Source organism: Spodoptera frugiperda, chromosome 21, assembly GCF_023101765.2.
Source record: "Spodoptera frugiperda isolate SF20-4 chromosome 21, AGI-APGP_CSIRO_Sfru_2.0, whole genome shotgun sequence".
NCBI lineage: Eukaryota > Metazoa > Arthropoda > Insecta > Lepidoptera > Noctuidae > Spodoptera > Spodoptera frugiperda.
In genome coordinates this window covers 5,398,581-5,426,558 of record NC_064232.1, presented here as the reverse complement: position 1 = coordinate 5,426,558, position 27,978 = coordinate 5,398,581, and the positions used below count along the sequence as shown (strand labels likewise).

The window sequence follows — 27,978 nt, the reverse complement described above, 5'->3', positions numbered from 1 at the left end:
CATGCATGAGGGCACGAAACCTACTAACGGCAAGTACCAATGTGACTTTTTCCAAGTTATATGTACTTTCTAAGATTATTTAGACATCACTGACAAACGCTGAAGGAAAACATCTACTATTGACCCTGGTTTACAGGAGTTGCAGCGGTTTTGAAAAAGTGTAGCGGACTACGACCAAAAAACCCCGGAATCGAATGCAAAACTTCTCATTGTATACAAATTGCTTAACGAAAAAGGCAATTAATTATATAATTAAAGACTTAAAATTTAAAAGATTTTGAAACCGTATTGTTTCTTTTTTTTCATTATTTTTCAGTTATAAGTATATGAAATAAATGCTCGGACTTGAACCTACGACCCGTAGTTTTAATTAGCATTAAATCGATCGATGAGCTCACAAGGTAAACAAATCATTCTTGTGCCGATTTAAACTAAAAAATGAAAAGAAATAAAATAAAACTTTTCATGCAGTATGCGTAAAACCCCAACCATATTTAACACTGCGGGCCTGCGGACGGCGAGCAAGGGTAGCTCGCCGTCCGACCAGAACCAGACCCGTGCGTATGACGAGTCGCGTTCTGCGCCTCGAGGAGCCATCAGTCCACCACAAATGGGGCCCATTAGGGCTGATGCCTGATCCCGAGCTGCGGCCTACCTAGCGGGTTTACCGGGGCTCCGGCTCAAAATGCAGGAGTAGGAACGGGGTGAGGTGGGCTGATTAATATTTTAAGCGCGCGGAACGCGACACACCGTACGACGGGTTTCGTTCTGGTCGGGCGGCGACCTATCCTTGCTCGCCGGTGCTAAGCTAAGTGTACCAATGAATATGATTGGTGGAAGCCAAACGCATCCACAACAACGTAGCATAGCACATCTCTCAAACCACCCTATATCGTACACCTTACAACACCCACGTAAAGAGTAACAGTGGTCACAAATGTACTCAATTTTTTTTGAGGTGGGATAATCGGTCGTCTCCCGCCTTGGGCGAGACGAGAGAGAGTGTCAGACTCTTACTGACTAAAAACCACTCCGTTCCTACTCCTGCTTTTCGAGCCGGACTCCCGGTAACCCGCTAAGTAGTCCGCAACTCCGGATAAATCGGCTCTTACGACACCCATGTGAAGAGTAGCAGTGGTCAAAGCATGTGGGTGGTTTTCCGAAAAACTTTAACTTTTATTTAACAAATCATTAATCTCCCGCGTTATTAAGCATCGCGGTAGCTTATTATCATTCTAATTTTTATTGGATTGGTTGAGAGCGGTGTCACAGCTTAATTTATTGAAACCAAATTTTGTGTTTCAATCTGCAGAATTGTTAACTTTTGGTTGAGGGTAATGACGCCGTTAACATTTTGTGATTTTTTTCGGAAAACCACCCATGTACTCTATGCAGTTACCACAAGGCATTGAATGCAATACTTTTCTATAACCTTTAATAGTCTATATTTTCCGTATAACGAGTGCTAGAGGTCATTTATAAATGGACTGTACACTGTCATCGTTTGTTAATTGCTGATTCAGTTGTTAAGGGTAAGCGCTAATGCTATTTCATTGTTTTTTTTTTTTATAGGGTAAACGAGCAGACGTATCACCTGATGGTAAGCAATCACCGCCGCCCATGGACACTTGAAACACCAGAGGCGTTACAAGTGCGTTGCCAGCTTTTTGGGGTTAGGAATTTAAGGGTTGTTGTTCGAAAATCGGAGATTAGGAAGATTGGGAAGGGAGGAATTGGGCCTCCGGTAACCTCATTCATACAACGAAACACAACGCAGGCGTTGTTTCACGTCGGTTTTCTGTGAGGCCGTGGTATCACTCCGGTCGAGCCGTCCGTTAATAGGTGATCCGTCTGCTCGGTTACTGGCTTATTCCATAAAAAACACAATGTCGCTTATTTGATAACAACACTAAGAAAATAAATTCATGCAAAAACGCGGACAAAGTCACGGGCAATCCTTTGTTTTAAACAATGACCATTTGTAAAGTGATTCGCCTTAACAAAATCTAGTAATCATCAAAGTATCAATTTACTGAAGACGACAACCTGCGCAGACGCAGCCGACGCTATTGTTTCAATTGCTATTGGATAAAAAAATATAATCTAATACATGATTGGTTGAAATTCAAATGAACCAATAATAAGGGTATTTGAATTTCGAATAGAGAATTCGAATTCAGTCCGTTGAAACTCGTTGACGGTTGCAGTCTTTTGACGTTTTATTTTTTAATAATTTTTTTTTAGTGTTTTAGTATTTAAAAATGGGTTTTCTAGAGGACAGAGATTTAAGTGGCGTGCCCAGTATACCGGAGTTTTATAGAGGAAAAACTGTTTTTATTACCGGAGCCTCGGGTAAGTTCTATTTTTATTTTTAATTACAGTGAAACCTTGTTAAGTTAGACATCAAGGGACTTGCAAATTGACATCGAATTAGAAACGACGACTGCCTCGTTCTTCGACACGTCCGTCCGTCACGATTCCCGGGTCGGGCAAAGTATTACTAGGCTATTTTCGGTTCTTCGAAAATGTCTCAGTTATAGTACGAAGTCTGGAATTGTTCCCAGTACATGGCAATAGGCTCACCCCCTGTTACATGGGACATTTTACACAAATGGTGAAAAGTTGGTGTAAATTGTACAGCGGCATTACGTGCCGGAGTCTGTGTTTCCCGAAAGCTACAACCCTGGAATCTTTAAATCAAGAGTGAATAGGTTACTTCTAGGTAAGCGCGCTCCATCGTCGACCGCATCCACCGGTCAAGCGTGAACCTATAGTTAATATAAAAAAAAATGTGCACCTCTGCCTACCCCTTCCGGGATAAAAGAAAAAAGATATTGTGTTGATCCAACTATAAATAATTATCAACTGCCTTATTGGTTGAATGAGCCAAAGGTCATCTGGTCATGGATTTAATTTATAATATAAGTGTGGGAGCCATGCTTCGGCTCGAATGGGCCGGCTCAACCGGAGTGATTTCACTCACAGAAAACCGACGTGAATCAACGCTTGCGTTGTGTTTCGTTGTGTGAGTGAGGTTACCGGAGGCCCAATTCCCCTTTCCAATCCCCGGTTCAACCTAGCAACCCTTAAATTCCAAGCCCTTAAAATGCCGGCAACCCTATTGTAACGCCTCTAGTGTTTCGGGTATTCATAGGCGGCGGCGATTGCTTATAAGATTATGATTTATTTTTCTTTGTTTTAGTTTAAAATTTTATATAATATTAATTGTACATATTTATTACTTACTTATTAAAGTTTTTATTTCATGTGGATTTATATAGTATTACGTTTAAATTATGTTTTAAACTTTAATTTCTTTCATTATATTAGTAAGATATGTGTAGACATTGTTCCAATGAGGTCAAATGTGGTAGTTAGGTAACTCACAGTGCGATGCACCCTTTTCTGCTGACGCAAGTTGTATGCATTATAACGACTTTGAGGACAGACACAATAAATGAATAATAATTATATTCATGAACTAGCTAAAGCCCGCGGCTTCGTTCGCGTAAATTACGGAGTATGTGACTTAAAAAATAATTCCAGAATAAAATACTTCTTGGAATTTTGTCTGCATAGGTTATGAATTTTAGGACATAACTTTTTCTTGTTTTAATTTTTTTTTAATAAATTTTGCCAAGTTACTTCTTGGTGTATCAGCTGCCTGTTTTCTTTTTATGTAATTCGCCGGTAAACGAGCATACGGATCACCTGATGGTAAGCAATCGCCGCCACCCATGGACACACGGTGAAACACCAGAGATGTTACAAACTTACAAGTGCATTGCCGGCCTTTTAGGGGTTAGGAATTTAAGGGTTGTTGGGGAGTCGGAGATTGAGAAGGGGGAATTGGGCCTCCGGTAACCTCACTCATACAACGCAAGCGTTGTTTCACGTCGGTTTTCTATGAGGCCGTGGTATAACTCCAGTCGAGCCGGCCCATTCGTGCCGAAGCATGGCTCTCCCACACTTTAATATTTAAGAATGTATAAAATAAGTAATATTTACTATATTTCCTTCCAGGTTTTATGGGCAAAGTCCTGGTGGAGAAGCTGCTGTACTCCTGCCCAGACCTGGATAGGATCTATATTCTTCTGAGAAACAAGAAGGGTGTGAAATCAGAAGATAGACTGGCACAGATCTTAGCTGCACCAGTGAGTATTACCTACTTCATTCGAATCATATGTATAATCTATTTATCTGGAAGTCTTTGGGGAGACCTATGTTCAAGCAGGTTAAGTTTGTGGCTGATACGTTAATGCTGGTAACGGCTTGGGTGAGAGAGCCATGCTTCGGCATGAATAGGTCGGCTTGATCCGTAGTGATATCATGCGTGTGTGCGGGGTAGGGGGGGGGGGTAATGAGGGGGGAGGTCTCTTCTTAAGGGTTGGTAATGCACTCGTAGAGCTCCTCTGGTGTTACAAGTGTGTCATGTCGTCAAATAAAAGTAGCCATTAGTAACGCCATAGCACATCAGTAACCTGCCAATCAAAGTTCCGTCAAAATCGGTCCAGCCATTTCAAAGGTTAGCCAGAACAAACAAACAGACAGACAGATCGATAAAAATTATAAAATGTTTATTTCAATATTTCAAAAAGACACTCCAATTTTATTTATTTATTAGTCTAGAAGTATAAAATGTACGTTGATTAGACACCGCTTCTTCCCTGTCTCTATCAAATGTATAGTCGAGTGTCATGGATGTCACATACCCACATGACGAGTAGGGGTGGTAATAATTGAAAATAGACCACAAGGGCAAAGCCTCACGCAATAGCTAGTCCTGTACAAAACAATAGTAAACGAAACAAATTAATAAATTATTAATTCTTTTTGTTATCGTACGTTGTTTGTCAAATGTCAAATGTCAAAATCGAATAGAATACTGTTCAAGAACAAACAAATAGCTATTTGATTTGATTTATTTTTAAGTTGTTCTGTTGTCTGCATTTACGCAAGAAATTAACAAAATTATGCGTTGTTATATACTTACATAACATAATAGAATGCAACGTAATGCCTAAAGGTAACTAAATACATAAAATAAATAAATAAATGCTTCGCAAATAAATGCGACTACCGGACCTCCAAAATGCCGGCAACGCTCTTGTAACGTTGGTGTTTCAAGTGTCCATGGGCAAAGGCGATTGCTTACCATCAGGTGATACGTCTGCACGTTTACGTGTTTCATTCAGTAAATAAATGCACAAAATATATCAGTAAAATAAATAGGTAAGATTCCCAGGTCGGGCAAAGTATTATTGGGTTTTTTTGGTGTTTCGAAAATTCATCAGTAGTGCCCAGTATATAGCAATAGGCTCACATGGGATACATATTACATGGGACTTGTAACACAATTTGTGAAAAGTGGGTGTACATTGTATAGCGTTATAGTATATAAAAAGCATGATGTTACACGTTAATAAATAAATAAATATCGTCACTGTACTCGTACAATGACACGTACACCATCACCGCCCAACTCAACCAAATTGTAGGGAATCGAGCGATCCAATGCCCGTGCCACCGCCAATGAGACCTTTAAAATTTCATTTATTCATTTCTTTTTAATTGTTTCATTCATATGTAGATGATTCATGAATTTACTACAGTAGGTACGTACATGTAAGTTTCATATACTGTATAATAAATCTAGCAAGTCATTGTAAATAGCAAAATTACTTAATCAGCGGTTAAAACACGCGATAATATTATATCGTCATGAGCTAATGTTCACATGTAAACAGCTCATGTAGTGTAGATGTCCAGTCAACAAGGATGTAGCGAGGTTGACTGTCCAGGCGACACACGTACTTAGGTATCGTCATGAGCTAATTAATGTTCACATGTAAACAGCAACTCATGTAGTGTAGATGGCCAGTCAACAAGGATGTAGCGAGGTTGACTGTCCAGGCGACACACGTACTTAGGTATCGCCATGAGCTAATGTTCACATGTAAACAGCAGCTCATGTAGTGTAGATGTCCAGTCAACAAGGATGTAGCGAGGTTGACTGTCCAGGCGACACACGTACTTAGGTATCGTCATGAGCTAATTAATGTTCACATGTAAACAGCAACTCATGTAGTGTAGATGTCCAGTCAACAAGGATGTAGCGAGGTTGACTGTCCAGGCGACACACGTACTTAGGTATCGCCATGAGCTAATGTTCACATGTAAACAGCAGCTCATGTAGTGTAGATGTCCAGTCAACAAGGATGTAGCGAGGTTGACTGTCCAGGCGACACACGTACTTAGGTATCGTCATGAGCTAATGTTCACATGTAAACAGCAGCTCATGTAGTGTAGATGTCCAGTCAACAAGGATGTAGCGAGGTTGACTGTCCAGGCGACACACGTACTTAGGTATCGTCATGAGGTAATTAATGTTCACATGTAAGCAGCAGCTCATGTAGTGTAGATGTCCAGTCAACGAGGATGTAGCCAGGTTGACTGTCGAGGCGAAACACGTACTTAGGTAGCGTCATGAGCTAATGTTCACATGTAAACAGCAGCTCATGTAGTGTAGATGTCCAGTCAACAAGGATGTAGCGAGGTTGACTGTCCAGGCGACACACGTACTTAGGTATCGTCATGAGCTAATGTTAACATGTTTTATGTTCCAGTTGTTCGATAGACTTCGCAAAGAGAGACCCGGCTTCGAATCCCAAGTGTTTGTAATCGCCGGAGATGTTATGGAACTTGGTTTGGGTGAGTTGGAACCTTTAGATTGCTTATCTGTTGGGTTGTGTTAGGGAGTTTATCACCCATAAGGAGGACAGACGACCACTTAGGTAAACATTGGGGTAGAGGTGCTCCGCAGGCCGCATCATCGCTTATCACCAGGTTAAATAGTGGCCTAATGTTGACCCATTATTATACAGTATGAAGATCATTCATATGGACTTAAATGAAAGTACAAGTAGTACATCGTCCACAGAAGCATAATACAACGAAAACCGATAATTAAAACATTGAGATTTTATAACAATGATAAATAAATCAAGTTTAGTAATCCAGATTATTTGTGAACAGTTCCCTGTAACTTGACCACAGAAGAGCTGTAATGTTGTAGGTTGTCTAGGAATGTTACGGACATGTGGCGCGGCATGTTTTTGTAAATGAGTGTTCAAATGTAGTTAAAAGATAAAAATGCACTTTTTGGCCATACTGGCCTATTTCGCTCACAATTCGTATATTGATAGCCAAAATGATAACAGTAATATGTGGTTTAAATGCAGTCAATGCCAGTAAATTTTCCATACGATTTTTACGGTAAAAAACTAAATCTATGATTTAATACGTCCTGATGTCATGTTCCATTCCAGGTATATCTGAAGAGGACCGCGCACTGATCGTCAACCGTGTGAACATCGTGTACCATGTGGCAGCTAGCGTTAGGTATGTGAAGCCATTTCAAAGCTAATGGGGAGCATTGGGCCTTTGGTAAACTTCATGCATACCACAATTGCAAGTATCACCAGCCAGTTTCCGTGTGTTTTTTGTATGAGGCCGTATATCAGTCGGTAAACGAGTAGACGGATCACTTGATGGCAAGCAATTGCCCATACACTCAAATACACCCGAAACACCAGACGCGTTAAAAGTGCGTTACCGGCCTTTTGGGGGTTAGGTATTTGATTTGGGTGATTAGGTATTTGGGGAATCGGATTGACATGACTCATACAACGAAACACAATGCAAGCGTTGTTTCACGTCATTTGTGTGAGGCCGTGGTATCATGGTTCGAGCCGGCCCATCTACTTGCTAGCATGGATCTCCCATGGTTGCAGCAGTGTGGGAGGTTGTGGTGGGTTTGTCTCATTAAAAAAAGTCCAGCAAAATATTGTGACTCCTTTAGTGTTGCCATAGGCGACGTTGATCGCTTAGCATCAGGAAATCCATTTGCCAGTTTGCCACTAGACCATGAAAAAAGTACTAATTAGGTCTTGCATTTTTCCAGATTTGATGATCCCTTGGAGTATGCTATCCGTATGAACCTCCGAGGTACTAAGGAGATGGTGGAACTAGCAGCAGACATCAGGAATTTAAATGTTAGTAGATATGCTTAAGAATTTTATCATTACGATGCGTCCAAACCAAACTCAATCTCAGTGCAATTTCAATTCAATAAAATATCTATAATTACTTGCAACGTTACACAATGCCGCTATACAATGTACACCCACTTTTTACCATTTGTGTTATAAGTCCCATGTAATAGGGGGAGAGCCTATTGAACAACTATTGAACATATACTGGGCACAAGTCTAGACATCGTGCTACTACTGAGAAATTTCCGTAAAAAGCCCAGTAATAGTTTGCCCGACAAGGGAATCGAACCCGAGACCCCTAGTCGCACGTGCGACCACTCGACCAACCAGGCAGTTTACGACACCTACTAGTATGATGTAACATTAAAAAAAAAAAGATAAACATCCTCCTTTCTTTTTTGAAGTCGGTTAAAAATAGGTAACCATGTTTCTCATAAAACTACAGTCAAGTCGTTCATACTTCCAGGTTTTTGTCCACGTGTCCACTTCGTATGCAAACACCAACAGAGAGACACTGGAGGAGATCGTCTACCCTCCTCACGCTGACTGGAGAGAAACCCTGAACATTTGCGAGACAACTGACTCTCATACGTTGAAGGTGCTTACTCCAAAGTAAGTTGTCAACCTTTTTGACTAAACGGTTTTATTTACGCATCGTATGCAACGGATTTTAGTTTGTCTTGTATAGAAACTCATACAACTGCGTTCACTGATCCGCATCGTACAGTATCGCACGCAACGGATTTTAGTTTGTCTTGTATAGAAACTCATACAACAGCGTCCACTGATCCGCATCGTACGGACCGCATTGGCAATGCCTACATGCGACGCGTACAGATGAAGTCATACGGAATGCCGACGCCAAAAATCCGAAGAAAAAGTGGCATCGGCAATCCGATTGCTAACTTTACTGGCGTCGGCTAGTCTGAAAAAATAATCCGTTTGATGCGATCCGTCCGATGCGTACGATGCATACGAGGCGGGCCTGTGGTCGCTTACCTATAAACCTCCGGGCCACCACGACGTTTTCGTTATCTATACAATTAATAAATAATTTAAACTGTTGTCTCCTCTTTCAGATTCCTAGGAGAGTTACCGAACACCTACACATTTTCCAAGCAGTTGGCAGAGAATGTGGTCGCGGAGTACAAAGGGATTCTACCCATTGTCATCATCAGACCTTCCATTGGTAAGACCCTTACTTCATCCAGTAGTCTTTAATAATTAAGTTTTTAGAAGCCGTACTAATCATACTTATGGTAAGCAATAAGCACCACACATTGACACCCGCAATACCAGGGCAATTATAATAAGTGCGTTACCAGTATTTTGTGGGGCGATTGAGTTTTTTTTTTTTTTCATGGAACAAGCCGGCAATCGAGCAGACGTATTACCTGATGGTTAGCAATCGTTTGTCGCCGCCCATGGACACTTGAAACACCAAAGGCGTTAAAAGTGCGTTGCCGGCTTTTTAGGGAGTTAGGGGATTTATGTTCGGGAATCGGGGATGGGGAAAAATTGGAAGGGGTAATTGGGCCTCCGGTAGACCTCACTCACACATTGAAACACAACGCAAGTAGTTGCTTCACGTCGGTTTTCTGTGAGGCCGTGGTATCATCCGACGAGCCGGCCCAATTCATTACCGAAGCATGGCTCTTAGATACTTCTCCAGTAACCTCACTCACACAGCTACATAACGCGTTGTTTAACGCTGAGAGGATGAGGCTATGGTATCATGGTTGAGCTGGCCCAACGGTAAAACTTTCTGCCTCGCACAGCAAAACTGTGGAATGAGCTGTCGGCGGCGATATTTCCGAACCGATACGATCTTCAAACCTTCGAAAGAAAGCTTATTCTTTCTTAAAAGGCTGACAACGCATCTCTATTGTTACGGGTGTCCATTTGGCTGATAGCTTGTACCATCAGATGAACCGTATGAAAATCCTTTGCCTCAAGTTCCATTAAAATATTAGATAGTGTTTAAATATTGCCCAAAAATTCTGAGCATATATGAGGTGATGCAAAGATCAGTCTAGCTTTTCTTTCTTAAAAGGATCAAGAGATTTTATTTTTTTATTTATTGCGTGTGTTTTTTTTTTCAGTAATATCCAGCGTGGAGGAGCCCGTGCCAGGGTGGATTGAGAACTTCAATGGACCTGCAGCTCTGTTGGCGGCTTGTGGAAAAGGTAAGCTTTAAGAAATTGAGGATTGGGGTTTTTTAAGGTATAAGCCGTAAACGATCACCTGATGGTAAGCAATCGCCGCGGCCCATTGTTTAACGTCGGTTTCTCCAGCTCGTGCAGTTTATTAAAACTTACCTAATCTACCCCTTTCATACTATTAAATAAGTGATTAACTGTGATATAATAAAAACCTTTATCATTATCTTCTGTTGGTTAGATTCTCTACATAAAAAGGCCTCCGGTAACCTCACTCACACGACGAAATACAACTTAAGCGTTGTTTCGTGTAATAATTTAACTATTTTAAAGATTATTTTGTGTAATTACAGGTATCCTGCGGAGTATGTACACAGACCCTGACCTGGTAGCAGATTATATGCCTGTAGATATCTCCATCAAGAGTTTCATTGTGGCTTCCTGGTTGAGAGGAACTAAGGAGTAAGTAGATGATTATTTTTAGGCTGATCTACCATAAGAAACGACTCAACTTTTTATGATATAAGTCGGTAAACGAGCTGACGGATCACCTGGAACCTTAGTCTGCTATTACAATTGTGTCAGAATGGTCGATACTGAGCTGTGCGAGAGGGACGGAGCTATGAAGGTTGTATAGCTCCGTCCCTCTCGCACTGCTCGACCTGAATGGTCGAACAGTTGTAATAGCAGACTAAGGCCCCTGATGGTAAGCAATCGCCGCCGCCCGTGGAAAGTTGAAACACCAAAGACGCTGCAAGTGCGTTCCTGGCCTTTTGAGGGATAGGAGTTTAAGAGTTGTTGGGGAATCGGGGATTGGGAAGGGGTAATTGGGCCTCCAGTAACTTCACTCATACAACAAAAACCAACGCAAGCGTTGTTCCACGTCGGCCGCAGGGGCAGAAAGGTTCTCGAATTGAGGCCAAGCGCAGTGTAAGACGTCCACCCACAAGGTGGACAGACGACCTGATTAAGGTCGCAAGAAGCCGCTGGATGCACATTTCTTGCAACCGGCTTATCTGGAAGTAAATTATCGATGAGTTAGATTTTCGGCGGCGATGTTGCAATGGCCAAGCCAGCCCATTTGAAGTGTAATATGAATATGTATTTTCACTGTCTATTTTTTGTTGAGGGGAGAAAATCAACCAATGTCTTCTCCCGCCTTCGGCGAAACGAGAGGATTCAGACTCTTACTGACTAAAAACCACCCCGTTCCTACTCTTGCTTTTCGAGCCGGAGCTCCGGTAACCCACTAGTCAATCCGCAGCTCCAGGTTTAATTGTCCTCTATAAAAACAGTTCGTATACCTTGCAGACTGTCTCCAAACGATGACTTACCCATCTACAACTGCTGTGCTGGTAAGCTAAACACCGTTACCATGGGGCAGATGATTGCCATGGGCCGTCAGATCTACCCGTCAGTGCCCGTCAATGATATGCTGTGGACTCCTGGTGGAGACCTCACCAAGTCGAAGACTTTACATTATATTAAGGTAAATAATAACTTTAAAATACAATATTTTTTGGAATAGGGTAATAAATGAGTAGATGGATTAACTAATGGTAAGCAATCGCCGCCCGTAGACCGTTGCGTTGCCGGCCTTTCGGGGGTTAGGAATTTAAGGATTGTTGAGGATTCGGGGATTGGGAAGGGGGATAATTTGAGCCTCCAGTAACCTCACTCACACAAAGAAACACAACGCAAGCGTTGTTTCACTCCGGTAGAGGCGAATTATGGCTCTCCCACACTTCTTTCATCAGTAAATTAGGCCTCTAGTAATGTATGTAATGAATAGGGCAGATGACAAATTTTTATTGTAATGTCCGTCTTGTAGATTATTTTAAAATATTATACACGTATTTTTCATTTATTTACGGAAACAAATACTTTCGAAGATATATCGATTTTAAATATCACGTGACGTCATTTTTGAGTACGTTTTATTCTGAATAGTGACGTAGTTAGCTCCCACTCCTAAACTTTAACACGTTTTATGTAAGCATTGTTATCTTATATGACATAATAAAAAAATATTGTCTAATATTTTTTCATTACCTAACTGACGGACTAAATAGATTTTTAATTTTTATACCCCGTCATCATCCCTATTCTCCATTATGTTTGCAGGTGATATTACTCCATCTGCTACCAGCGATCTTCGTGGACACTATCCTTTGGTTGGCGGGTAGAAAGCCAATGTAAGTGGGAAGAGTTGCATATTTATAATTCAGTCATTGTTATGAGTCCCATGTAGGTAATACAGGATGACCCTATTGCTATTTCATCAGGTACTAATTCCAGCCTTCGTGCTATTACATTGTTTTTTAAATGGATGTTCTTAATAATACGTAATAATTCTGACTGCACGGTTGGCGCGGTGGCTGGGCAACTGGCTGTCGTGCAACGTGTAGCGAAGCAACGCTTTGTGTAATCCACATACTGTTATATTGGGTCTGGGAGTCACGTGCGTGTGAAATGGTATTTTTGGAATCACAATCACGACACAGGAGAAAAAAAATAATAATTGACTGCCTCGTTGGTCAAGTGGTCACAAGTGCGACTGCCAGACAAGGGGTCTCGGGTTCGATTCCCGAGTCGGAAAAAGTACTACTGAACTTTTTTCGGATTTTCCATTTGTCAGTAGTAGCACGGAGTCTGGAATTGCGCCTCACCCCCTATTACATGAGACTTATAACACAAATGGTGAAAAGTAGGTGTACACTACATTGTATAGCGGCATTATGTGCCGTAATGTGCACCTCTGTCTACCCCTTCGGGGACAAAAGGCGTGACGTTATGTGTGTGATAATCAACATTTTTTTTTCTCCTACAGGCTGGTCAAAGTTCAAAGACGTATCTACATAGCTAACCTAGCCTTACAATACTACATCACGAAGCAATGGACATTTGACAACACAAACCTGGTACTCATGAGAACGAAGATCAAGGACGAGGATAGGAAGCATTTCTATTATGAAATGGAAAATATTGATCAATACAAATATTTCGTGAACGCTGTGAAGGGAGGTAAGAAGTACCTCTTGAAAGAGAAGGATGAAGATATGCCGAAAGCCATGGCACATTATAAAAGGTATGTTTCTTAATTATATATTTTTTTTGAAAGTAAATTTTTATTGGTAATGTTAAAGTCAAAATCAAAGTCAATGTCAAAGTCAAAGTCAAAGTCAATGTCAAAGTCAATATCAATGTCAATGTCAATGTCAATGTCAATGTCAATGTCAATTTCATTGTCAAAGTCAATGTCAAAGTCAATGTCAAAGACAAAGTCAATGTCAAAGTCAATGTCAAAGTCAATGTCAAAGTCAATGTCAAAGTCAATGTCAATATCAAAGTCAATGTCAAAGCAAAAATCAATATCAAAGTTAAAGACAGGCAAATTCAAAGTCATCAAAGTCAAAATCAAAGTTACCAAAGTCAAATATTATAACTTAAAAGGCAAAAGTTAAAAGTTGAAAGTCAAAGTCAATATAAATGTCAGTTTCATCTCTAAAATGTCAAGGGCCATTTAATATAACATAATTTTTCTTGCTTATTATTTATAATGGCTTAATTTAACAATTTTTCTTGTTTAATTTATTTATAATGCCTTATTTTTTTTCCTTCCAGAATGGTAGTCGTGGACATCATAGTACAGATTGTGTTCTACAGCGCCCTACTCTGGTGGTTCCTGAACCTAAACTGCATACAAAACCTGATTTCTCAAATATACCACGAATCTTAATGAATTACCAACACATTAGCTATAAAATCTAGGAAATAAATTGATTTGTTTAAACATGAGGCTTTTAGAATAAAAGTGTTATAATCGAGTGTGTTTTTATTTAATTTAAACCTTTCTAAAAATATACCTAACCAATTTGCATGCCAATAATGGTAAATGTGCTGATCTGGGGGTCTACTCTAATTCAACGAAAAACGAAGTTTCGTCCGAAACTTCGCAAATTTCGTACTACAATTCTATTTATTGCGAACTTTTGTGAACAAAAATGAACGAATGAAATGAAGATAAATAAATAGGTTTTGATTTGAAATTAAAAATAAAACGTTATTTTAAGTAATTTCATTAGTGAATCAATAAAACCTACGGCCGAAAATTAAACGAAACTTCGGATTCAAGAACCGGAGTAGGCCCCCTGTTTTATTGTATGTAACACCTACATCATGTACCACATCTAAGCAAATAAATAAATTTGAATTTGAATAGAATAGGGTATTATCCTACTAGTCAAATTCAATACTTTTATCGAAATGTCAAAAACGTTACTTTTCTATGAATTTTGTATGACATTGCAAATTATGACGTCATAATTTTTTGCGTCAAATAGCATACTTATTACACAAAAAATAGCAAGAAAAATTAAATAAATAAGTATATCGTCAAATGAATGAATGAAAATACGATTATTTTGGGATATCTTATTATATTGAAATATCAAAATAATTTATTTTTGACCTAGGAAACTACCCAATTAGGGTCGTTGTCAACGTGGAACGATGCGAACCCGCCACGTTACGTTGCCGCGTCGTGCTAGTGCACAGTACGGCAACGTCGCCATGGTCTACTCCTGCTATTGTGAAACAGATGGAGAGAGAGTTTGAAGAAAAATGATATGAAAAGAAAATACTGGGTGCACCCATATCTTTCAAATATGAATAAAAAACAGCAACGTCACGCCTTTTATCCCCGAAGGGGTAGGCAGAGGTGCTCATTACGGCATGCAATGTCGCTATACAAAGTACACCCGCTTTTCTTCACCATTTATGTTATAAGTCCCATGTAATAGGGGGTGAGTCTATTCCCATATACTGGCCACAATTCCAGACTCCGTGCTACTACCGAGAAATTTTCGAAAATCCGAAAAAAGCCTAGCAATAGGTACTTTGCCCGACCCGGGAACCCCTTGTTCGGCAGTCGCACTTGCGACCACTCGACCAAAGAGGCAATCTTTTAATAGTTTTAGTACATAAATATTTTTTCATAATTACAAGACACTATTTTAAATTATTATTATACATATCTATACTAACTAATATTATAAAGCTGAAGAGTTTGTTTGTTTGTCTGAACGCGCTAATCTCAGGAACTGCTGGTCCGATTTGAATAATTCTTTTTGTGTTGAATAGTGCATTTACCGAGGAAGGCTATAGGCTATAAAACATCACGCTATGACCAATAGGAGCCAAGCAGAGCGGGTGAAACCGCGCGGAAGTAGCTAGTGTATATAATATTATATAGGTAGAAAGAATTTGAACTACCTAGAAAGTAATTGGGTAATTACTTATACATAATTTTAAATTATTATAATTAGGTATATATTTGCATTACCTATAAATATACATAAATATATATACATACTAATATAATATAGAATAGTAAATAGTCTCTGTATAAATTAACTTTATATGAATTTTCATTGTGTATTAGAAACTAATTTTTGATGTTTTGGTTATCGAAAATAACATTTTAAAGTGTGGAAGAGTCATGCTTCGGCACGAATGGGCCGGCTCGACCGGAGTGATACCACGACCTCACAGAAAACCGAAACAACGCTTGCGTTGTGTTTTGTTGTGAGTGAGGTTACTGGATGTTCAATTACCCAGTAGAAGTGCCCAGTATATGGCAATAGGCTCACCCCCTATTACATGGGACTTGTAACACAAATGGTGAAAAGCGGGTGTACAATGTACATTGTACAGTGGCATTACGTGCCGTAATGTTCACCTCTGCCTACCCCTTCAGGCGTAAAAAGCGTGACGATACGATGTTTTTTTTTTGGGAAATTATCGCTTTTACCCATCCGAACAATAATCGCGATTCACAATTAGCAAAGAAGAGACAGTGACACAAGTTGTTAAATTTTAATAAGTTCTAGTCAGCGCGTACGCACTTCGACTATACCTACTCAATTCCTATTGGGTGAAACAATAACTATACATGACATGTTGAAATTATTAATCAATAACAATATATGTCATTTAAATATCGAACATAGAACTGAATTCAAATTCAGTTCGGTTAAGACGGTTGACGGTTACTGTACTGGCCAGTATTTTTCTTAATTCTTAATTTAAAAATTTAACTTTGGATTTTTTTACTTGCTAAATTTTGTATTGATGTTCTTAATTTAAAAAATTAAACAACTTTTGAACTTGTCAGTGACGTAGTTTTTTTTTGGTGATTAAAAATGGGTTTTCTAGAGGACAGAGATTTAAGTGGCGTGCCCAGTATACCGGAGTTTTATAGAGGAAAAACTGTTTTTATTACCGGAGCCTCGGGTAAGCTTAATTTTATTTTAAAATAACGGAGGTACGGGTGCTCATATTGATGTACCAATTTGCTTCTGCCCGCGGTTTCGCTTGGTTTCCGTGGGATAAAAAGTAGCTTGTGTTAATCTACCCCTGTTCCAAATTTCATACTGATCATTTTCTTTAAGGTAGAAGCCGGTAAATGAGCAGACGGATTTCCTGATGGTAAGCAATCGTTATCGCACATGGACACCCGAAACACTAGAGGCGTCACAAGTACATTGCCGGCCTCTTGGTGGTTACGAATGTAAGGGTTGTTAGGGAATCGGAAATTAAGAAAGATTGGGAAGGGGGGTAATTGGGCTTCCGGTAATCTCACTCACACAACGCAAGCATTGTTGCACGTTGGTTTTCTCTTTAGGAGAACCAAGCTTCGGCACGAAGAGGCCGGCTCAACCGGAGTGATACCATGGCCTCACAGAAAACCGACGTGAAACAACGCTTGCGTTGTTTCCTTTTATTACTCAGGTTACTAGAGGAACAAAAGTGGTTTACCCCTTTCATAATTCCTAACCCCCAAAAGGCCGCTAACGCACTTGTAATACCTCTGGTGTGCGGGTGTCCATGGGCGGCGGCGATTACTTACCATTAGGTAATCCATATGCTCATTTACCGGCTAAATCCATAAAAAATATAAGATTTTTTAATAATAATTTTGACCCGTAAAAGCGTTCTTTTGCAGCCTATTTACAAAATAAATTCATTTATTCATTTCATTGTATGTATGCAGACTGCTAGTTACATTTTGTAGGAATATTTTTTATTCAATGTTATTCAAATGTATTACATTTTGACTGACTTGCGTAATTTAGGCTAGGCGCAAATATTTATGTAATATTCAATTGTTCTTTGAATGACCTTTGGGTAAATTTCTAGATACTTTCAAAAATGATTGTGTACTAGCTGATTGTATGTACGCAACGTCACGCCTTTTATCCCTGAAGGGGTAGGCAGAGGTGCACATTACGACACGTAATGTTACTATACAATGTACGCCCACTTTTCACTATTTGTGTTATAAGTCCCATGTAATAGGGGTGAGCCTATGGCCATATACTGAAATTGAAATTTTCGAAAAACAGAAAAATACCACTAACACTTTGCCCAATGCGGGAATCGAAGCCGAAGCGTCATATTCGGCAGTCGCACTTGCGACCACTCGTCCTACGAGACAGAGGTGCGCTCAGAAAGTGCTAATGTAGACAATTGTCAACGTGTTTGTAGTATGGGATCGCTAGAGAAAGAAAATAGAGAGGGGCGTGGTTTGTAACGTTTCGCCAGTTTACGTTTAGACATGGCATCTATACGCCTTAGGTGAGGCTCACCTCATCGCGAGATAACGGCCATACGTCGTACCATGAAATATAAAAAAAAATACTCCTCTCTTTTTTCCAGGTTTTATGGGCAAAGTCCTGGTGGAGAAGCTGCTGTACTCCTGCCCAGACCTGGACAGGATCTATGTACTTCTCAGAAGCAAGAAGGGAGTGAACCCAGAAGATAGATTGGCTAAAATGTTCTCTGTACCTGTAAGTATTGTGTTAATTTTTTTTTTTGGAACAAACCAATGAAGCAAATACAAAGATTGTGTGATTGTGCACTGTGAAAAAATCGATTTGGCCAAAGATATTATAAGTAAAAAGGTGTAGATAGGTTATAAGCGCTCAGAAAATGGCAGATTAATATAAGCTTCCACAGGCCCGCATCGTACACATCACACGCATCGTACGCATTCTGTATGACGTCATAATAGACATTGCTGATGATGCGGTCCGTACGATGCGGATCAGTGGAAGCAGTTGTATGAGTTTCTATTCAAGTTTTTTCGGCTATTAGAAAATTTCTCAATAGTAGCACGGAGTCTGGAATTGTGCCCAGTATTTGGCAATAGGCTCACCCCCTATAACATGGGACTTGTAACACAAATGGTGAAAAGTGTATGTACATTGTATAGCGGCATTACGTGTCGTAATGCGCACCTCTGCCTACCCCGTCGGGGATAAAAGGCGTAACTTTGCGTTGCGTTGTTTGTTAAAATAGTAAATGATAAATAAAGTACAGACGTAGGCAATGAACATAAACAATTCAGTAATTTGGTTATTTATGAACTTTCTTTTATATAAGTAATATATGTACCGGCTGAGTTATATATATAGGGGTCAGTAGGTGAACAAATCTACTTATTATGTGTCTAAATTTTTTTTTTCGATAATTGAATCGATTTCGACATTGAAAGTGTTAAATAAAAAAATATATCTACGAGGTTGAAATGAAAGGCCTATAATAATATGTATAAGGTGATCCGGAGCTGCGGACTACCTAGCGGGTTTACCGGGGCTCCGGCTCGAAGAGCAGGAGTAGGAACGGTGTGGTTTTTGGTCAGTAAGTCCCTCTCGCCTCGCCCAAGGCGGGAGAAGTCATTAGATTTCCCTCAAAAAAAGTTTAATTCCGAATTAGTCCGGTCAAATTAGATCAAAAAATCAGTAAATCCACGACAAATTCACTTTAGCTAAAAATTGGTACAAATGTTCAAATCACAATCATAAACTTTGTGTCAAAAGACCCAATTGATACCGTTTAAGAAAAAAAAATAGTGGGGTAAGAAGACCCAAAAATGGGATTTTCGCAATTTTCTTGAAAACGGTAAGTTTTATCGCAAAATTACCTTAGACATAATTTGTAGATCAGGAAATCTTCTTCTATACTAATACTTCTTCTTCTATACTAATATTATAAAGCTGAAGAGTTTGTTTGTTTTATTGTTTGTTTGTTTGTTTGAATGCGCTAATCTCCGGAACTTTGAGTTTGAACATTGAATAATTCTTTTTGTGTTGGATAGTGCATTAATCGAGGAAGACTATAGGCTATAAAACATCACGCTATGACCAATAGGAGCCGAGCAGAGCGGGTGAAACCGCGCGGAAGTAGCTCGTTTCCTATAAAAAAGGAGCCGGAGCCCTATTGTATATCTCTACCTCTGCTTGTCATCAAAAGTCCAGACGTTAAGACCTATATTTTTGACCTTGAACGAAAATTGAATATCAAATTATGTATGTTAAAATAATTTCAATTATATGTTAATAAAATTGTTGGTATTATTTCTGAAGCATAAATTTTAAAATGTATGCTTCATAAATATGTAATATTTGAGTAATAATAATACAAAGATATTGATCAATATATAGAGCAAGTAGGTATGTTATAGTATAATGAATATTTTACGAAATATTTATTATTTGTCTTACTAATGAGAATAGCTATTGACATTGAGTGGAGCCCATTTAACGAGGAGTGGAGTTTACTCAACGTTAACAGACGTCGCGGCAGACCCAGAAGGAGATGGCGGTGTGGCGACACATTGACAATAGTAACAAGTGACAGATGACAAAAGTCGCACATAGACTATCGACGAGCAAATCAACGGATGACATCACAAATATCCTGCATCGCACATATGAAGTTTACATGCGAAATAACATGGATAGAAAATCCCAACAAACAACAGTTGGGCAGAAAGCCCGCCAGGCTGATCATCTCGCCTGGTTGGAGGATCCTCCTTTTCTTAGGGAACTTTACTCTCTGTTCCCTAAAGCGGGATAAAACTGTTGCTTATGAAAAGAATTGGCCACAGAAAGCCCTGCATAGAGACGAGTGGAAGGAGGGTAGGGAGGCCTTTGCTCTGCAGCGGGACAATCATGGCTGAAATTAATAATATTTATTCCTTTTCGCGGATATTTTAAGAGTTGACAAGTGTTCCCTCTGCGACTCGAAACTAAAAGAGATTTTCTCAGAATAGTTACGTGGGTAGACCGTGGTTTCTAGTAATTTAGTATGTCTCATGTTGTTGTTCACATGTTTTATGTTCCAGTTGTTCGATAGACTTCGCAAAGAGAGACCCGGCTTCGCATCCAAAGTGTTTGTTATCGCCGGAGATGTTATGGAACTTGGTTTGGGTGAGTCCACAATGTGCAGATTTTTTTTGTATGGAAAAGGAGGCAAATTAGCAGACTGGTCAGCTGATGGTAAGCACCATCACCAGCCGCCCATGGACATTCGCAACTCTAGAAGAGTCACAGGTGTGTTGACAGCTTTTTAAAAAGGAACAATTTCTGGAAGATAGGAAAATTGGGAAGGGGGTAATTGGGCCTCCGGTAACCTCACTCATACAATTCTAGCATTGTTCCACGTCGGTTTGCTGTGAGGCCTTGGTATCACTCCGATCGAGCCGGCCCATTCGTGCCGAAGCATGGCTCTCCCACACTTATTTTGTAGCGAAGACCCAAAGTTCAGCAGTTGTGTCGCGGACTGTTCCTAATGTTATATGCCTTGAGAATAATGTACGTAATGTTCCATTCCAGGTATTTCTGAAGAGGACCGTGCGTTGATAGTCAATCGTGTGAACATTGTATACCATGTCGCAGCCAGTGTCAGGTATGTTGGTATTTTTTTTTATGGAACACGCAGACGTATCACCTGATGGTAAGCAATCGCCGCCGCCCATGGACACTTGAAACACCAGAGACGTTACCAGTGCCTTGCCGGCCTTTTGGGGGATTGGAATTTAAAGGTTGATGGGGAATTGGGGATTGGTAAGATTTTAAGAGCTATATCAATAACTTTACTTCTCTGTCAGATCACCTCGTTTCGGATCTATCAGTGAGACTTCGAACACTTTTTTTAAGAGAGGGAAAATCATCTATTTACTTCTCTCGCCTTGTGCGAGGCGAAAGGGAGTGTCAGATTCTTACTGACTAAAAACACCCCGTTCCGAATTCTGCTTTTCGAGCCGGAGCCCCGTTAACCCGCTAGGTAGTCCGCAGCTCCGGTTCGGACATCAGCCCTGCTGGGCCCCATCTGTGGTGGTCTGATTCCTCTTGTGAGGCTCGCTTTACGCACGGTTCGCAGACCCACATTTACGGTAGCCGGAGACCGTCTTGCAATCCCCGATGCATTGAGAGTCTCTCGCATGACCTTGTAGATTTTCTTCTACTCAATTCTAAACTTAAGTCTTTCTCTCTTCCAGATTTGACGATACCCTGGAGTATGCTATCCGTATGAACCTTCGAGGTACCAAGGAGATGGTGGAACTAGCAGCAGACATCAGGAATTTAGATGTGAGTATATAGACTGCCTGTGTGTGACTGCCTGAGTCACTCACACAAGTCACACACATAACAATTATGAAATAATAGTAGCTATGCGCAATATTGCCTGCGTGGTTTATTCATGATTTTAGGCTGACAAACAAAAAAAAAATTCGAATTTATAATAATACTAGCGGACCTGACAGACGTTGTCCTGTCTACACGTCGTTAATTTGAAAATTTGTCGGATCCGATGTAAAACATTCCAAAATCAACAACTACTAATAAATTAAAAACTAATTAAAAAAACATTGTCCAGCGGACGAAATTGTGAATCTAAACCATTCTCAGATCCCCTTGAACACACACAAAAAATTTCATCAAAATCGGTCCAGTCGTTTAAGAGGAAGTTCAGTGACATACACACTTACAGAAGAATTATATATATAAAGACAGTCATAGTCATAAAAATACATTACTTTATGGATTTATACTCCCTATTGCCAGGTCTTCATCCACGTGTCGACCTCGTACTCCAACACCAACAGGGAGACCCTGGAGGAGATCATCTACCCCCCACACGCTGACTGGAGAGAGACCCTGGAGATCTGTGAGACCATCGACCCTCATACTTTGAAGGTGCTCACTCCTAAGTAAGGGAAATGAGTAGATTTTTCATAAACTTGAGTCTTATAAGTCAAAAGGTGAAAAAAGTCAAAGGTGAAAGGTGAAAGGTGAAAGGTAAAGGTGAAAGGTCAAAGGTCGAAGGTGAAAGGTGAAAGGACGAAGGTGAAAGGTCGAAGGTGAAAGGGCAAAGGTGAAAGGTGACGTATGGTAGTTACATTGTTCCTACATATATCTATAATAATATAAAAATAAGTCGGGTTTTCCTTCCTGACGCTATGTCTCGAGAACGCACGAACCGATTTCCACGGTTTTGCATTCGTTGGAAAGGTTTTGGACTCCGTAAGGTTTGTAGCAAAGAAAATTCAGGAAAAATTTAAGAGAAATGCAGGAAAACAGGGAAAATCATTGGTGGCGAAGCGGAGTTTGCCGGATTTGCTAGTATACTATAGATAAATAGTGTATTAGAGATATTGTAAAAAACCTTTTTTTAAAAGAGTAACGATGGAGTTTCTTGCTCGTTCTTCTCCATTCGAAGCTACACTTTGGAACGAGCGCCTAGCTTCACTGACAGACAGACTGACGGACAATTCAATTTGACGTTTCAAAAGTGCCTTATTTAGGATTAATTGAAATAAATGCTTTGACTTTTGACTTTTGGTGAAAGGTCAAAGGTGAAAGGTCAAGGATCAAAGGTCAACTGTCAAAGGTGAAATGTGAAAGGTCAAGGATCAAAGGTCAACTGTCAAAGGTGAAATGTGAAAGGTCAAGTTTGGTCTTTCGGGTGTCCATGGGCGGCGGCGAAGCTTTCAAGTCTGTTGTCTCCTCTTTCAGATTCCTAGGAGAGTTACCGAACACCTACACATTTTCCAAGCAGCTGGCAGAGAATGTGGTCGCGGAGTACAAAGGGATTCTTCCCGTTGTCATCATCAGACCTTCCATTGGTAAGACCCTTAGGGTGCTTTCCACCAGGGATGTGCTACGTAGCTATGCTGCGAGGATGTAATAGCTAAGCTGGGAAATTGTGTGACCGTTTCCACTGATACCAAGTTATGTAGATGGTCGCCGTAAAGTAGCTGTGCGAGGAAGATTTGCAGTTCGAGCATGCGATAAATCGATAGTAGGGAAACCATCCATAGCACGCATCTTTCCATATAAAACCATAGCTTAGCTTCCTCACAATGTTTTCGTTCACCGTTAGTCAGTGGTATCTAAATAATCTTAGAAAGTGCATATAACTCGGAAAAAGTCACATTGGTACTTGCCGTTGGTAGGTTTCGAGCCCGCACTCTCATGTATGAGAAGTGGGTGTCTTAAACCTCCGGGCCACCACGACATTCCATTTTAATGGCATGTTGGTCGAGTGGTCGCAAGTGCGACTGACGAACAAAAGGTCTCGGGTTCGATTCCCGTATTCGGCAAAGTATTACTAGGCTTTATTGGGATTTTCGAAAAATTTCAGTAGTAGCACGGAGTCTGGAATTGTGCCCAGTATATGGCAATAGGCTTACCCCTTGTTACATGGGTTTTAAACATCCAGGCCACCACGACTTACTGACTGGTAAATAATGGATAATGATATTATATTATACTAGCTTCTGCCCGCGACTTCGTCTGCGGAAAATTAAAAAAATTAGGGTTGTACTACCCCTAACATTTAGGGGGATGAAAAATAGATGTTGCAAACGGTCAAGCCGTTTCGGAGGAGTATGGCAACGAAAACTGTGACACGAGAATTTTATATATTAGATTTGGTTTTCAGTTATTTCAAGTGTGGAGGAACCGGTATCTGGCTGGGTGGAGAACTTCAATGGCCCTGTTGGACTCATGTTAGGGTGTGGAAAAGGTGAGATTGAATTTGCAATACTTACACTTACCGGGCCCGTTACCGGGGCTCCGGCTCGAAGAGCAGGAGTAGGAATGCGGTGGTTTTTAGTCAGTAAGAGTCTGACAGTTTCTTTCGCCTTATCCAAGGCTGGAGAGGCGACTGGATGATTTCCCAAACTCAATGTCAAAGTATAGGTCAAAGTCGAAGCCAAAATCAAAGCCAAAGCCAAATCCAAAGTCAAAGCCAAAATCAGAATCAAAATTACATTAATTATTTATTATATCTATAGGCCTTAGTCTGCTATTACAATTGTGTCAGAATAGGCGATCATTGAGCAGTGCCAGAGGGAAGGAGCCATACAACCTACATAGCTTTGTTCTATTGCCAGTGCAAGAGCACAAAGCAATTGATCAGTATCAATGATCGATCATTCTGACACAATTGTAATAGCAGCATTTTTAACGTCAAAGCAAATATACATACAATAAAAATGTCTGTCTGTCGATCAGTCTTCTAGCGATGTTATCGCATGACATGTTTATTGCGGGTGTTTATCTCAAATCTATGTAGATAAGGATTATTAAGTTTCTTAATAAGTCTCAACTGCGTCGTTGGTCGAACGGTCGCAAGTGCGACTTCCAGACAAGAGGTCTCGGTTCGAATTCCGGGTCGGGCAAAGTATTACTGGGCTTTTTTCGGGTTTTCGAATAATTTCTCGGTCTGGAATTGTGTCCAGGATATAGCAATAGGCTCACCCCCTATTACATGGGACTTATAACACAAATGGTGAAATGTGGGTGTACATTGTATAGCGGCATTACGTGCCGTAATGTGCACCTCTGCCTACCCCTTCGGTGATAAAAGGCGTGAAGTTGTGTGTGTGTGTTAATAAGTCTCAACATCCATGTTTCAGGTATCCTGCGGAGTATGTATTCAGACCCTGACCTGATAGCAGACTACATGCCGGTGGATATCGCCATCAAGAGCTTCATTGTGGCTTCCTGGTTGAGAGGAACTAAGAAGTAAGTAGATGATCAGGTACTCAAGGCATAAAGTCTATGTGCTGCGGACTACCTAGCGGGCTAACTGGGGTCGTAAATCAGGAGTAGGAACGGGGTGATTTTTAGTCAGTAAGAGTCTGATACTCCCTCTCGCCTCGCCCATGGCGAAAGAAGTCATTGGATGATCTAACACCCCCCAAAAAAAGGAATTAATAAAAAATTGTGTATATTATATAGATTGACAACAATTTTAAGTGAAATTACTAGCTGTTGCCCGTGACTTCATCCGCTTAGAATAATAACTACTGACAGATTCTTTTTCTAAAATACAATATATTTTCTAAAATAAAAGTCTTGTAGCCGATGTTGTTTCTATTATAAGTCCCAGTCAAAATCGGTCCAGTAATTTAATAGTTTAGCCGGAACAGACAGACAGAAAAAAATTGAAAAAAAACATATTTTTGATGATGCATATTCATATGCATGTAGAAAAAAGTTATTTCAATACAATCAAAAATATTAATAATCAATAGATACCCCAATTTTATTTATTAGTCTAGACTAGTTTATGCCGTTGTCAATGCCATACATCGATTGCCATGTTCCAATGATCAGCATGAGCTGTATGCTGTGATCTTCTCACGTCTGTTCCTTTCCCTTTCAGACTATCACCAACCGATGATGTGCCAATCTACAACTGCTGCTCCGGCAGGCTGAACATCATCACCATGGGAGACATGATTGAGAAGGCCAAACGTATATCCTGGACCTATCCCTTCAACGACATACTATGGGTTCCCGGCGGAGGCCTCACTACTTCAAGGACTGTGTACTATGTTAAGGTAAACTACTAAAAGTCGTTTTTTTTTGGAACACACGTAAACGAGCCGGCCTTCTGGGGGTTAAGAATTTAAGGGTTGTTAGGGAATCGGGGATTGGGAAGATTGGGAAGGGGGGAATTGGTCCTCCGGTAACCTCACTCAACTTCTTTCTCAATTCCCCAAAAGGCCGGCACCGCACTTCCAACGTTTTTGGTGTTTTGAGTGTCCATGGGCGACGGCGATTGCTTACCATCAGGTGGTCCGTCTACTCGTTTAATGGCTCGGGCATCGGCATCGGGGAATGGGAAGATCGAAAAGGGGGTAATTGCGCCTCCGGTAACCTAACTCACACAACGCGAGCATTGTTTCACGTCAGCTGAATCAGTTAAATTATTCTAATGATTTTTAATGATGTTTTCAGCTGTTAATCCAGCATCTGCTTCCAGCCATGTTAGTGGATACTATACTATGGTGTGCCGGCAAGAAACCTATGTAAGTGAAGAATTATTATACCATCTTACTAATATTATAAACTAGCGACCCGCCCCATCTTCGCATGGGTGCAATGGTGATATATTATGCATGTATTATACATATAAACATTCCTCTTGAATCGAGCCGCGTATGTCTTTTATGGTATAAACCCGTAAACGAACATACAGATCACCTGATGGTGACACCAGAGGCGCCACAAGTGCGATGCCGGCTTTTTTTAGGAATTATTCAAGGGCGAATCGGGGATTGGGATGATTGTGTGTGTAAAGTGAAAGTTGCGAGGAACTGAATTTTAAAGCAGATATCTTCAACCAATTGAGCTGAAGTTTTGTGTACACGATTTATTTGAATGGCCATAAAAATATTAGGCCGTTCAATTCAAATGGTATAAAAGACTGTCGTGAGATTCCTAAGTGTCTTCTAAAGCTTGACTGCGCGGTTGATGCGGTAGCTGGGCAACCAGCTGCAACGCTACGTGTAGCGAGTCCGATTCCCGCACGGAGCTACTCTTAGTGTGATCCACAAATCGTTGTTACGGGTCTAGGTCTGTTTGTAAAATTGTGCGTTTGTAAATGCACCCACGATACAGAAGAAAATCATAGTGTGGGGCAACGTTTATTTAAAAAATCTTATTTCATTAACAGGCTGTTCAAAATCCAACGACGCATATACATAGCTAGCATGGCTCTCATATACTACATCACGAAGCAATGGACATTTGACAATAAAAACCTGGTCCTCATGAGATCCAAGATCAAGGAGGAAGATATGAAGGATTTCTACTATGTCATGGAAAATGTAGATCAGGATGAATTCTTCGTAAACGCTACTCTAGGCTGCAGAAGGTACCTATTGCATGAAAAAGATGAGGATTTCCCGAAAGCCAAGAGACATTACAGGAGGTAAGATATTAAAGTCATATTCTGATAAAGTGGGGTAGGTATAGGTGCACATTACGGCATGTTATGCCACTGTAAAATGTACACCCACTTTTCACTATTTATGTTATAAGTCCCATGTAATAGGGGGTGAGCCTATTGCCATATACTGCACACAATTCCAGACTCCGTGCTACTACTAAGAAATTTAATTTTATGGTATAAGCCGGTAAACGAGCAGACGGATCACCAATCAATCAGGGTAAGCAATCGCCGCCGCCCATGGACATTTGAAATACCAGCAGCGTTACAAGTGCGTTGCCGGCTTTTGGGGGTTAGGAATTTAAGGGTTGTTGGGAAATCGGGCCTCCGGTTACCTCACTGACACAAAGAAACACAACGCAAGCGTTGTTTCATGTCGGTTTTCTGTGAGGCCGTGGTATCACTCCGGTCGAGCCGGCCCATTCGTGCCGAAGCATGGCTCTCCCACACTAAAAACATAATTATCTTAATTGATTAATTTGTTTCAGGATGGTGATTGTGGAAATTATAGCGAAAATTATATTCTACGGCGCTCTACTTTGGTGGTTCTTCAACTTAAACTACACTAAGAAGTTTATTTCAGAATGGTCGCATTAAACCTAGATCCTTATCATAAATTGTTTTGTTTGACTCTGAGGCTTGTTACTAGAATAAAAAGTGTTGAAATTTAA

At 40.4% G+C, this 27,978-nt stretch overlaps 1 protein-coding gene across 3 annotated transcripts; it reads left to right on the top strand.

Moving 5' to 3' along the window:
- Nucleotides 1-2,160: 2,160 nt before the first annotated feature.
- LOC118280404 (putative fatty acyl-CoA reductase CG5065) lies at nucleotides 2,161-27,978 on the top strand. 3 transcript variants are annotated; one of them, XM_050701934.1, is made up of 13 exons: nucleotides 2,161-2,352; nucleotides 17,933-18,063; nucleotides 20,403-20,487; nucleotides 20,893-20,965; nucleotides 21,558-21,648; nucleotides 22,126-22,271; nucleotides 23,077-23,186; nucleotides 24,005-24,088; nucleotides 24,984-25,092; nucleotides 25,736-25,913; nucleotides 26,314-26,384; nucleotides 27,032-27,289; nucleotides 27,796-27,978. In XM_050701934.1, the coding sequence occupies exons 1-13, from the start codon at nucleotides 2,262-2,264 to the stop codon at nucleotides 27,902-27,904; spliced, it is 1,536 nt and encodes a 511-aa protein (XP_050557891.1). In that variant the 5' UTR covers nucleotides 2,161-2,261; the 3' UTR covers nucleotides 27,905-27,978. The 3 variants fall into 3 exon arrangements, with proteins under 3 accessions (XP_050557891.1, XP_050557890.1, XP_035456298.2); XM_050701933.1 differs by lacking the exons at nucleotides 17,933-18,063; nucleotides 20,403-20,487; nucleotides 20,893-20,965; ... (7 more) ...; nucleotides 27,032-27,289; nucleotides 27,796-27,978 and adding exons at nucleotides 4,024-4,154; nucleotides 6,627-6,711; nucleotides 7,329-7,401; ... (7 more) ...; nucleotides 13,044-13,301; nucleotides 13,838-14,040 and having other exon boundaries at nucleotides 2,166-2,352; XM_035600405.2 differs by lacking the exon at nucleotides 2,161-2,352 and adding an exon at nucleotides 16,249-16,507.